This window comes from Nerophis lumbriciformis, linkage group LG14 (assembly GCF_033978685.3).
Source record: "Nerophis lumbriciformis linkage group LG14, RoL_Nlum_v2.1, whole genome shotgun sequence".
In the NCBI taxonomy this organism is placed as follows: domain Eukaryota; kingdom Metazoa; phylum Chordata; class Actinopteri; order Syngnathiformes; family Syngnathidae; genus Nerophis; species Nerophis lumbriciformis.
In genome coordinates, this window is record NC_084561.2 from 6,876,276 (window position 1) to 6,890,420 (window position 14,145).

The following is a 14,145-nucleotide window of genomic DNA, read 5'->3' on the forward strand; positions in this document are numbered from 1 at the left end:
TTCCCGATCCCAAAAACCCCTCTCCTCTTCCTCCCCCCCCCCCCCCTGGCAGTCATGTCTCTCTTAGCCAAAACAAATGCTTATTATCGCTCTCTCAAACATTCCTCACTTCAAGGTTAAGCACACACAGTTTACTTGGAGACAGAGCAGCAAGAGAAGAAATGGAAAACACGAGCTGTTTTCAAATATGACTATGAAATAAAAGAAGTACAACTTAAATTCGGATATATGTAAATATCTGCCTCCGACAATTTGTACTGCAAACAAAATGTTGGTCTATTAGTTTTAAAGTTACGAAGGATTTATGATTAATAACCTTGTCAAAATCACCCCAAAGTCGTCCCTATCATTTGCGCTGCAAACAAAATTGTCCTATTATAGATAAGTTATTAATGTTGTGTTTTTTGTGTTATTAACATATAATTCATGTGTTATTATTCATAACTACCTACCTACATAACCATCCTGCTCAGTGGCCTTGTGGTTAGAATGTCCGCCCTGAGATCGGCAGGTCCGAGTCATACCAAAGACTATAAAAATGTGACCCATTACCTCCCTGCTTGGCACTCAGCATCAAGGGTTGGAATTGGGGGTTAAATCACCAAGAATGATTCCCGGGCGTGGCCACTGCTGCTGCTCACTGCTCTCCTCACCTCCCAGGGGGTGGAACAAGGATGGGTCAAATGCAGAGGATAATCTCACCACACCTAGTGTGTGTGTGACTATCAGTGATACTTCAACTTTAACTAGTCCCCAGTTATGTCAAACTAGTCCCATTCGTTTTGCACTGCAAAATTTTATGGTCTAACTTTTATAGTTTTGTTATTAAAGTTTCAATACCTTCCCAAACCAGTCCCACAAAAACTATATACCGGTATATGTTTTAAAGTTATTGTCGTTTTTTGTTACTGAACATGTAATTAATGTGTTATCATTGATAACTAGTCCCCAAAATCTCCCCAAACATGTTCCATTCATTTGTGCTGCTGCTGCAAAGAAAGGTCTATTATAGTTTTAAAGTTATAAACGAATGATGATTCATAACCAGCCCCCCCACCTGGTCAAAACCTCCCCAAACCAGTCCCAATTGTTTGTGCAACATTTGTGCTGCCACAATTTTTGGCTAACTATTAGAGTTTTTTTGTTAATTTTGTAAGGACCCGGTTAATAATCAAAATTCCTAATAACCAAATAATCCTAAAAGCTATAATAGTTTGACTAAAGACGATTGGGACACATTTGGGGAGATTTTGGACATGGCTATGAAAAATGAAACATATCATAAAATCTATAAAAAGTTAACTTTAAAAAACTATAACAGTTAGACGTAGACTAAATATTTTTGCAGCACACATGATTGGGACACATTTTGGGAGATCTTGACATAGTTTGGGACGAGTTATGAATAATAACACATTAATTACGTGTTTGGTAACATACAACGGCAAATATTCCTCCAAAAAATGTAGTTTTTTATAGCACGATTGAAACTGGTTAGGGGAGGTTTGGACATGGTCGGAGGGCTGGTTTTGAATAGTAGCACATTAATACCATATAACCCATAAAATGTGAATAACTTAAAAAATATGATTGACCATAAATGTAGCACTGGTTTAATTTTTATTTTGGACATCTTTACCTTAAATCTTTGCTGCTGGCATCACAAACGAAGCTTAAAAATAAGTAAACCATACTAAAGTTACGCCCACTAATTTGCAATCGTGTGTAAATTCTCACACAATGCCATGCATGACAGGGACTTTAAAGGTGTATTTTCTCCTTAAAGTACAGTGGAACCTCGATTTATAACCCTAATTGGTTCTTAAACAGGGTTTGTAAATGGAAAAGTTTGTATAGTGAAGCAAATTCCGCTATAATGAACAATGTAAATATGAATCATGGGTTCCGGTCTCGACAAAAGTCCATATTTTAGTGAAGGTTAGTACACTTTGAACACAATATAAAGTGCTATACAGTACTATGTATCAAACACCACAAGGAGGTGATGAATAATCCATCTCTTTATTAACAAGCTAAAATAAGGACATACTGCTCTGTCAGCACGCGCGCGCACACACAGAAGTACCTTTGGTGCCCTCACAAACGATCAGAAATCACATGAATCCTTAACTTTTATTGCTGCAATAATAAGCATTTAAAAAGTGAAACCCACTTACAATACTGTACATTAGCATCAGCAAAGGAGCAGCTCACAAGAGGCGAGAAGTGGTGAGGGGGGAGGGGCCGTGTGTGTGCTCTTGGAATGGATGCCACTGTGAAATATGTCTGCTTTGGCATCTTTTTCCAGAAAAGTTTGTGTTTAATCACAATTGAAAACTTGTTGTGGGACACAATGAATGAATGAAGCGCAGTGACGTGTTTGGTGCGATCCAAAACTTTGCGAATAGAGGGGTTCGTAAATGGAGGTTTTGCTGTATTAGTCACATTCTGAGGTACAACTTTATGTACAAGTATTGAAGCTGTTGTGTAGCAAAACAACACAACTTTTAAGTTTCTTTTCTGCCACGTCACCTCCTGTTGTTTCAATTATTTATGGATGTATAAAATTGACGCCTTCTTCCTGTATCAGATCTTTTAATTATGTATACTGACATGTGCCCTTTTGTGCCCGTTTACATGCATGAGTCCTCTTGAAAAGGTGCATTCTTTTTGATCCCCACGCCAGGCCCTCAAAAAGGAGCTGCAGACATGGAAGGTTGATGTCGTGTTAAACGACGGAGCTCCAAACGTAGGAGCCAACTGGATACATGACGCCTTCGCCCAAGGTACTGTACACTACAACACTAAATTTCAGCAACCAATTTATTACTGTATACTAGGGTTGTCCACGTACCAATATTTTAGTACCGGTACCAAAATGTATTTCGATACTTTTCAAAAATTATTTGAATTGTGATTGTAATCCCCTCAGCTGCCAAAGCAGAAAGGAGAGGAAATGTCAACACAAACATGGAAAACACTCAAAAAAATCAATGTAATAAAAAATAATGTAATATTTGTGTATGTATATATATATATATATATATTAGGGATGTCCCGATCCGATATTTGGATCGGATCGGCCGCCGATATTTGCCAAAAAATGCGTATCGGCAAGGCATGGGAAAATGCCGATCCGGATCCAGTTTAAAAAAACAAAGTCCGGTCCGTGTTTTCCAACGCACCGATTTAAATAATACATTACACTTTTCTGCTGCTCCCTAATTTCCGTTCCGCATTTTCCAGCACACCTTCAACACATCCACAGGTCTGTGGATTCTCACGCAGTTGCTTTTAGCTGCTGGCATTACACGACAGGCTCTTCTCACTCTTTCCTGTGTCTCCCTCTCACAGACAGCAAGCGCACCTTCTTACACACATCACATACTGTCACGTCATACGTCACATTCTGTCACGTCATACGTCACATACGTATATGTCCTCTCCCAGCAGAGAGGTAGCAGCATGGCTAACGTTAGCTGTGATGCTAGCGCAGCCGTGTGACCAACGTTCCCTCTAAGGTGCGCGCCTGTGCAATTGCGCACTGCTCAAGCGTCCTCTGCGCATAGCAATTATATGCCACGCACAAAATCAAATAAAAAAATAAGCGCATAACAATTTTCGACACACGGACACGACAGAGAAAACAGTTTTCGTCATCATTGTTCAAATATTGTAACGTTTGTCGAGACGCTTATCTCCATTCGGTGCCACACGCCCACACCATCAAAATGCCGAGGCAAACATTTCCAGATCAACACCGTATGAAAAAAATAGTGATTTTTTTTTAGTTGTGATTTCCTTCTCTGCATGAAAGTTTAAAAGTAGCATATATTAATGCAGTATGAAGAAGAATGTTTTAATGTAGACATGCAAGCCTTCAAAGAAAATTTTGAAAATCAAGACTACATTTCCTGCAAATGGGTGCATTTCTACCCTATATTTTAACTTTAGATTTATTCTCATATCAAACTCTTTTGGCTGTCTTTTTGACACTTACATCCGGCGCCCCCCTCCACACCCTGGATTATAAATAATGTCAATAATTCAATGTGATTATCTTGTGTGATGACTGTATTATGATGATAGTATATATCTGATAGTCTATATCTGTATCATGAATCAATTTAAGTGGACCCCGACTTAAACAAGTTGAAAAACTTATTCGGGTGTTGCCAATTAGTGGTCAATTGTACGGAATATGTACTTCACTGTGCAACCTACTAATAAAAGTCTCAATCAATCAATCAAAACACATAGAATCATCATACTGCTGTGATTATATGCATCAAGTGTTCATTCAAGGCTAAGGCAAAATATCGAGATGTATATGGTGTATCGCAATATGGCCTTAAAATATCGCAATGTTGAAAAAAGGCCATATCGCCCAGCCCTAGTTTCAATGATGCCATTTCTGTTTGTCATGTATAATTTTGTCTATTTTGTGTTTATCCTTGAATAAACAGGTCAGTTTCTTGTTACCAACCATTGTGTATTATTCAAACTCCCCTAATTCAGCTGGCTAGTTGTTATCAAGAGTACTAAAACCCTTTTCAACATGATTCTGACAACTAAGTAGGCTAAATAACTTAAAACTTTAATACATGCTCGGATAGGCCAGTATCGATCGGTATCGGTCAGTATCGGTATCGGATCGGAAGTGCAAAAACAATATCGGTATCGGATCGGAAGTGCAAAAACCTGGATCGGGACATCACTAATATATATATATATATATATGTATATGTATATATGTGTATATGTATGGATATGCATAATATATGTGCATAACATATACTAATATAATGTATGTAATATAATATACTGTTGATAATAATATACACTTAATATTATTTCTCCGATTAATATATATTAATAATAAAATCAATGTGAACAATGTGAACAAAATAGTAAAATCACATTGAACACTTAACTCTTAAAATGAAGGTGCAAAAATTAGGAATATGTAAGAAATGTTTAATGAAGAATAAGAAATTGTGCAAAGAACCAATAAGTTTCAGCTGTGCTCTAAAAGGTGAGCGCAGGTATGGTGGTGTGGTATTAGCGGTCTTGCCTTGCATCATTTACAGACCACATTGGATTATGGTCCCTTTTTAAAAATCCAAAAAAACTATCCAGGTGCCACTTTCTCTTCCCATTCCAATACCAGAAAGCGAGTGCCTTTGTTCATGCAACCTACCTTGCTTCACAACCTCCGCTTTCTTCCCGCAAAGAAGGAAAAAAATGCAAGCGTTTTATTGAACAAGTTTTTTTTATTGATATCCAATAGGTGTGATATATATCGATACCCTCGCTGCTACACAAGCTGTACACTGACTACTCGTAAGTGTCGTGTTTGATTTTAAGTTTTGTACTTAATTTGAAAGGGGCACTGTCTGGCTGACCCACCAGCGATCCTTTTTCTGTCTCCCTGTAATGTTTTGTCTGATCGAATGGGATTGTGCTGAAAATTAAATTTCCCCTCAGGGGTCAATAAAGTACAACTAATATACTGTAATATGTGGGGTGTATTTACTCTTTTGAAATACTCTTAATGCCAAATGTGAGTTGTTAGTAATTAGTAAGACTGTCAAAAATGTATATATTTCATCGCATTTTGTCCATAGTTAATACATAATTAGTCACAGATAGAAGTTATTTATCTTTAATAACTTACTATCAACATTGGACTACAATTTGTTGGCTTTTTATTTAACTGTGAAACATTATGCCTTTTTCAAATAAAATGGGCACAAAGACAGAGTTAATGGCGTGTCCAGAAATGTTGTCCTTACAGTAAACTAGTGTTAACCTGTTAAGCCCTGTTGAGTTATTTTCCCAGGGTGCATTGCAGGCAAGTCTAATTCCTCTGGGTTCTTCCTCTCCCTCTCAGCCCACCTGACCCTCATGGCCTTGAAGCTGGCCTGTGACTTCTTGAACAAAGGGGGCACCTTCGTCACCAAGGTCTTCCGCTCTAAAGACTACCAGCCGCTGCTCTGGATCTTCCAGCAGTTCTTCAAGAAGGTGCAGGCCACCAAGCCCCAGGCGTCGAGGAACGAGTCCGCTGAGATATTTGTGGTTTGCCAAGGTCTGTGACACTTTGCAGTTTTGGATGCATGGCCGTTTCCTTTTTAAACTTATTGTATTTTTTGTTGTAATCCCCAGGTTTCCTGGCACCTGACAAAATAGATACCAAGTTCTTTGATGCCAAATATGCATTTAAAGAGGTGGAGGTGCAGGCCAAAACTGTGAAGGACCTGGTTCCTAACAAGAAGCCAAAGGTTTGTATATGACAGTGGTAGCCCTAAAACACAATCAGTGCACCAATTCAGCAGAAAATCCCTTTCATTTTCCACTTGAACTGATACTCTACCAATTCCCGGTACCTGGAAATCCATACCAGTTCTCAACAATCCTAATTTTCAGTAGTGGTAATAAAATTGTATTTGTTTATAATTAGGATTAAAATGTGTTTTAATCTAACATTTAACAGTGAGCTGGTAGTAATAGCTGTGCTTTCTAGTTGTATATCTATTTTTTTAACATTTACTTCAGCTATCGATGATTAAACTAATGGAGTAATCTAGTTGTTCTTTTAATCGGATAAAACACACTTCATAGTCTCAATGCGTATTTTAGGGAAAATAGTTCTGGTTGCCATAAACTTCATTACCTTCTATTTATTGATTATTTATCTTCTAGTTACGTTCAAATTTTACTTTTTATTTTATTTTACCTTCTATTTTGTTAACTTTGTTTATCCATTTTTATTACCGGATTTTTCGGACTATAAGTCGCAGTTTTTTTCATAGTTTGGCCGGGCTTCAGTGCGATTTATGTTTTTTTCCTTCTTTATAATGCATTTTCGGCAGGTGCAACATATACTCCGGTGCGACTTATACTCCGAAAAATACGGTAGTTACATTCACTGAACAATTAACCAAAGCTTTTTCTAATCCATTAATCGCTGCATCCTATTTGAGAGTATACATTCATTTCATTTCACGAGTGTTACATATCTGAGTTATTGTGCAAAAATATGGGAAATAACTACAAATGTGCGCTTCATACACTAACTGTGCAGTGTTTCCCACAGGGCAGGCATCTATTTGTGGTGGTGTGGTCTGGCGATGACCAAGAAGAACGCGGAGTTGGAATATAATTACAACACTTTATGTACATATTTATATACAGATTTGAACAATTAGTTATTCACTGAAATATATTTATTAATTGTGGTTCTTACAAAAAATATATCTTATAAAATATAAAAGCTAAAATGTCTCTTAAAGCTCTGCCCCTTTAATTAGTGCATACTAAATAATTTAACTTTAGCCTACTACTACAACCATATTATTTACCAGCAACATGAAGTGAAACAGAGGCAGAGGTGTATGTTTTGTCGTGGTCCTCTCTATAAGGCACATAAGAATATAAATTAGCACCCTTTTCATGAGAAAAGTGCATTTCTGATCTGACCCTGCTTTATTTTTCAGTGTTTGCTGAGTCTCACCTGTTCCCTCCGCTCTAATTTTTCTACTTGCCCGACTTCTCAAATCTACTTGCCCCAATATTTTTACTTGTCCTGCCTAGGTTTTTTTCTGGCTGTGTAGTGGTCATGGCTTATATCTTACTAAAATCCTTCCCGTTGACTATTTACAACACTTCACAGTATTTATTATTATTATTATCTATAATTACATTTAAATGGCATTGCATACATGTAAAATTAAATGCTATTTCACATTATTTGACCAGTAGCAGTTACACTCATCTGAACAGGTCAGCCACCTGTTTAAAGCCCGATCACAGTTGAAATCTTGAAATGAAGGGCCCTTAATGGCCAAAACATTAACCTGGACAACATTTTAACAGCTGGTTGGCTCAGATTTTATTCTTTTCATTGCATTCACATGCTGCAGTGGACATTTTAGCTTGAGTATTAATGTAGTATCTGAAGCACCGTCTCCATGTGTGTTTATTGACAACAGGGTTATAACCTGGACACGTTTGCTCGTCGGTATGAAAACAGGTGATTGTTATTACGTGCGTCTGCCCCAGACTCCGAGTCAAACAGCGGCGGTGTTAATGAAGCAGCGTCAGGCTGCTCACCGTCAGTGAAACGCTCGGTGAAATCGCGGATTAACGTTGAATATATGACGAGCCGCGAGCGATGCAGCTATAACCTATCTACCTATAAGCTATATTACCCTCGTATTTTGATTCCGTCCGTCTTCGTCTTCTTCGTCTTCTTCTTCTGGCCCACCAGGTGAATTAAGTTCTATTGGCGGAGTTACAATGCATAGTAGGCTACCGCCACCTACTGCACCGGAGTTGTAACTACAAGGTACATTCACAGACAGAGTCCCATTGCTTTTATGAGCGGTCGAGCGAGTCAAAAGCCGAAAAATCCATTTGTGGCGGACGTAATTCTATCGTGGCGGGCCGCCACAAATAAATGAATGTGTGGGAAACACTGCTGTGTTACCAAAAAAATCAGTTATAATAATACATAATGTTGGATATAGAGAACATACAAACACTTCATTTATTGAATCACAAATATTGAAATTCAATGAGTTGGTGCATTTGCAAACAGCTAAAATGATGTAAACTATAACCTGCTGGCCAAGAATGTACAACAATTCTTCTCAACAAAAGAGGAGAAATATAACCTTAATTTAAAACATTTGTACAACACTAAAAACCTATCAGTATGTGGAATTAAATAATGGAATGGATTAAGCTAGGAAATCAAACAAAGCACCAATATGATTCAGTTTAAGAGACTGTTCAAAGTACCGTACACAGAACAACAATTATGATGAACATATTGAACCTTTTTGTTTTTTCTTTTGAGATAAAGATTATGTATTGAATATTTGTTTACTGACTATGGTATTTTATTTATTTATTCACGGTTCTCTTACAGAGAACAAGGAAATGGGATAAAACTGCTATAATATGTAAAGTGGTAGGATTAAATAAGGCTCAGCTTCTGCTGTCATGAAACAACTTGAAATATGAGATCATTACATTGTTTGATGTGCATGTTCCAGATAAACTGAAAGAGTCTAATTCCTGAAGATGTTGCAGTTTCTAACGCTGATGGTCTTTTTGTGCCTCAGGCGGAAGGATACACAGAAGGTGACCTGACGCTCTTCCACAGTTTATCTGTTACCGCCTTTCTCAAAGCTGAAAACCCTGTGGACTTTCTGGGCAAAGCCAGTGAGGTGAGTGCATCTTATTTTGCACATTCAGCCTCACAATGAGGCTGCTGTATTCTGCAAATAATGTTGATTATGATTTGAGTTTTTTTTTTTTTTACTGAGAATTGTGATGGTGATTCACACACAAACACACACACCTGACATGTTCGGGGCTGTGGTTTTAAAGAAACGTGTTGTTTATTAAAAACGTGTTTTTTAGCAACTTTGTGGTTCACTTACTGCGGACTAGGTGCACCGTGGATTTTAAAGGAACATATTTTTCGGACTACAGAGTGCACCGGTATTTAAGCCGCACCCACTAAATTTTAGTAAGAAAAAATGTTTTACATATTAGCCTTTCCGGACTGTAAGCCGCAGATATATACGTTGTGAAATGAGTTATTTACACAAATATTTTGGTAAATGTTTATTTACATACTTTAATGGTTTCCAAACGGTGTCTGTAACACAGCAGTAAAATGGCTGATCAAACAAAACAGAAGCAAGCTATCTCTCCAATCAGCTAAACAGACTCAATAACTCCATGGTGTCGTTTGGTGAATTTACTGAGGAATTTGTGAAACTGAAACACATACCTGCCAACTACTCCGGTTTTCCTGTAATTAGTACGGTTTTCATCAACCTATTCCGGGTTACGGTTGTAGTGATAAAAAATACGTTTTTTCATTAATTAAAATTATTTTATTTTTTTTAAAGTTTTATTCACGAAATCGCGTAACAACAATGACAATCGACACTGCTTCGTAACTTCCTATCGAGCCATTCCGAATGCCATGCGCGAGGCTATTTATAGCACCGCTGCCAAGCACGAGGCACCAGTTGCCATTGTTTCCAAACGAGCGAACGATCATGGAAGCAGCCGGAGAAAAAGCGCAAGCGAGTCTTAAACCGAAAATAAAACTGCAGTCATTCCGTGAAGAATATTCAAAAGCCTATCCGGGAATAATTATCCGTTCCAAAAAGGGTGAAAACTACGTGAATTGCACCTTGTGTAGACAAGATTTTTCGATCGGACACGGAGGAGTTAGCGATGTAAAAGACCACGTTGGGACAAAAAAACACAAGTCTAATGCCGTTGCTAGCGATACAAGTGGAAAACTTTCAACGTTTTTCGGATTTTAGCCACAAAAAGGTAATGACACCAATGTTATCTATTGGAATTGTTTAGTACTGTTATACTGTTAAAAGTGTTTATACTGTTTATGCTTTGAAGTCCAAGTTGAAGAAATCTTGTTAAATGTTTACAGCATAACTACCAAAATACAGAAGTATGTCCTTAATATTTTTGCAGTGCTATTTCTGTTGAAAAGTTAAAATGATTAAATTAGAGATGTGATGTGCCACTTTTCAAGTGTCTGATGGCTTAAATTAATTTTCATTAATTTTTCATATTTTGAATTCTTTTGAAAGGCTTACAAAAAAACTACATTTGAATTGTAATTCCATGCTATTGACAGGACTATTAATTTTAATGAAGTTAGTTTACCATGTTTACAGTATGATAATTGTGATAGAAATGTGAATTTTAGGCACAGAATATTTTTTACAATTGAACAAGGCAGTAGATTATACAATTTTGGACAGAAAGTTAATAATGACACCAATTTTTTTTTTTAATGGAATTGTTTATTACTGTTTTACCATTTGTTTACTGTAAAAAGTATTTATACTTTCAATTAACAAATTGAAGTCTTGTGAAAGGTGGACAGGATAACTGGCATTAACTGTCAAAATAATTTCAAACTATTGAAGTTAGCTTACAGAATAAACATGTCAATCAACCCATATGATTTTTGCTGTAATATTTTTGTTTTGAAAAGTCACTGTGACTGATAGAAAAGTGATGGTTTTAGCAACATTTTAACCTGTCTGAATGCTAATAATCATTTTGCGTCGGCGAAGCCCCCCTGAACCCCCCCACCAGGACTTTGTCCTGGACCTACCGGGGCCTGCGGCCCCTGGACCCTGGCTACTAGGTTTTTCTGATTTCAAAAGTTGGCAGGTATGCAAATATTTTGGTAAATGTTTATTTACATACTTTAATGGTTTCCAAACGGTGTCTGTAACACAGCAGTAAAACGGCTGATCAAACAAAACAGAAGCAAGCTATCTCTCCAATCAGCTAAACAGACTCAATAACTCCATGGTGTCGTTTGGTGAATTTACTGAGGAATTTGTGAAACTGAAACAATACAAAAAGAATGCAATTGTAAGTTAATAATAACTCGTAAACATGTTAGCATATAAGCTAATGCTGACGACGCTAGTGTGATTACATTACGAAAGCACGTACAAATGTGTAAGTAAACACTCCAACACACATCACACATGGGACGGTTTAGTAAGTAGGAATTGTTTTAGTTATATTGTAAAACTTACGAGGCTGGGAGTGATGAATGGAGAAACGCTATGGACGAATATATATATACAGCATGAAACAGTAAGTACATTGTCAACCACTATGACGCCATGGGACAAACAATAACACCATTTCAAAGTCTCTGTCGGCGTAAAATGAAAACTATTTGTTGATTATGAAACATTTTGGCCGTTGGTAAAGAAAAAATCATAAATTAGCCACACTGTTTCATAACCCGCATGGTTCAAAGTCTTGGAAAAAGTAGCGGCTCATAGTCTGTAAAATACGGTAGCATTGAGTACGTTGAGGTTTGAGTACCCGCTGAAGTTTTCATGTAAAAATTATGTAGAATATATCAAGTGTTTTTAGAGCATAGGAAGTGTTCATAAGCTGTATGGATGGTTTATAAAGACTTTAAATTCGTATCATGTTCATTTAAAAAAAATCACAACATAAATAGTGTCCCTTTGTGAGAGGGGGCTCTGGAACGTCTCAAGGAAACACTGCATTATCATTATTTTGAGGCTAATCATTGTCTGGTTCTGCTTTAAAGAATCTTCTGATGGTATTTCTGTCGTTCTTCTTTTAAAACTAATAATTAGATTGACTCAAGGTCGTGATGTTTAGTGTGCAGCCTGACTGTGTCTGGATAGTCACATTCAACCCTGTTGTTCCTCCTAGATGACCTTTGACAACCCAGACCTGGAGGCTCACTTCACCACCAGCGACGAGATAAAGGAGTGTTGTCGGGACATCAAAGTTTTAGGCCGCAAAGAACTCCGGTGAAACCTTTTTCATTCCCCTTTTATTTAGCTGTTCTTGAAGCAGAACATGTTTCCATTGGTAAAATACAGACAGGACGCTCGTTCCTTAATGTTCTCTTAAACACACAGCCTGCTGCTGAACTGGAGGACCAAGATGAGGAGGTTCTTGGCCAAGAAGCTGAAGGAGGCCAAGCAGCAGGATCAGGGGATCAGGTACAGATCACCAGGTTGATGTGCCGTCTCAGCCAAAGTCTGCTCTTGTTTTTAGGGGGTTCTCGAAAGCACATGTTTTTCATTCCCTGATTTATGGTACTTTACACCACAAGTGTCCCAACTATTTCCACCAAGGGCCGCAGAAGAAAAACATACCTGCCAACTACTCCGGTTTTCCCGTAATTAGTATGGTTTTCATCAACCTATTCCGGGTTACGGTTGCAGTGATAAAAAATACGGTTTTTCATTAATTAAATTTTTTTTATTTTTTTTAAAGTTTTATTAACGAAATCGCGTAACAACAATGACAATCGACACTGCTTCCCGTAACTTCCTATCGAGCCATTCCGAATGCCATGCGCGAGGCTATTTATAGCACCGCTGCCAAGCACGAGGCCATTGTTTCCAAACGATCGAACGATCATGGAATCAGCCGGAGAAAAATCGCATACGAGTCTTAAACCGAAAAGAAAACTGCAGTCATTCCGTGAAGAATATTCAAAAGCCTATCCGGGAATAATTATCCGTTCCAAAAAGGGTGAAAACTACGCGAATTGCACCTTGTGCAGACAAGATTTTTCGATCGGACACGGAGGAATTAGCGATGTAAAAGACCACGTTGGGACAAAAAAACACAAGTCTAATGCCGTTGCTAGCGATACAAGTGGAAAACTTTCAACGTTTTTCGTCGCCCAAACAGATTCTTTGGATGTGATAAATGCCGAAGTTTTATTTACGGAGGCAATAATTGAGCAAACAAAAAGGTAATGACACCAATGTTATCTATTGGAATTGTTTAGTACTGTTATACTGTTAAAAGTGTTTATACTATTTATGCTTTCAAGTCCAAGTTGAAGAAATCTTGTTAAATGTTGACAGCATAACTACCAAAATACAGAAGTATGTCCTTAATATTTTTGCAGTGCTATTTCTGTTGAAAAGTTCAAATGATTACATTAGAGATGTGATGTGCCACTTTTCAAGTGTCTGATGGCTTAAATTAATTTTCATTAATTTTTCATATTTTGAATTCTTTTGAAAGGCTTACAAAAAAAAACTACATTTGAATTGTAATTCCATGCTATTGACAGGACTATTAATTTTAATGAAGTTAGCTTACCATGTTTACAATATGATAATTGTGATAGAAATGTGAATTTTAGGCACAGAATATTTTTTACATTTGAACAAGGCAGTAGATTATACAAGCTTGGACAGAAAGTTAATGACACCAATTTTTTTTTTAATGGAATTGTTTAGTACTGTTTTACCATTTGTTTACTGTAAAAAGTGTTTATACTTTCAATTAACAAATTTAATTATTGTGAAAGGTTGACAGGATAACTGGCATTAACTGTCAAAATAATTTCAAACTATTGAAGTTATCTTACAGAATAAACATGTCAATCAACCCATATGATTTTTGCTGTAATATTTTTGTTTTGAAAAGTCACTGTGACTGATAGAAAAGTGATGGTTTTAGCAACATTTTAACCTGTCTGAATGCTAATAATCATTTTGCGTCGGGGGGCGAAGCCTGAACCCCCCACCAGGACTTTGTCCTGGACCTACCGGGGCC

General features: G+C 37.2%; 1 protein-coding gene across 1 annotated transcript in view; it reads left to right on the forward strand.

Moving 5' to 3' along the window:
• The window catches only part of ftsj3 (FtsJ RNA 2'-O-methyltransferase 3), a 49,982-nt gene that overhangs the window by 10,830 nt on the left and 25,007 nt on the right, over positions 1-14,145 (forward strand). The window contains exons 5-10 of the mRNA XM_061976159.2: positions 2,687-2,786; positions 5,894-6,088; positions 6,166-6,281; positions 9,129-9,233; positions 12,271-12,371; positions 12,483-12,566. Of these exons, the coding sequence (XP_061832143.2) occupies positions 2,687-2,786; positions 5,894-6,088; positions 6,166-6,281; positions 9,129-9,233; positions 12,271-12,371; positions 12,483-12,566 (701 nt within the window). The remainder of the gene's footprint in view (positions 1-2,686; positions 2,787-5,893; positions 6,089-6,165; positions 6,282-9,128; positions 9,234-12,270; positions 12,372-12,482; positions 12,567-14,145) is intronic.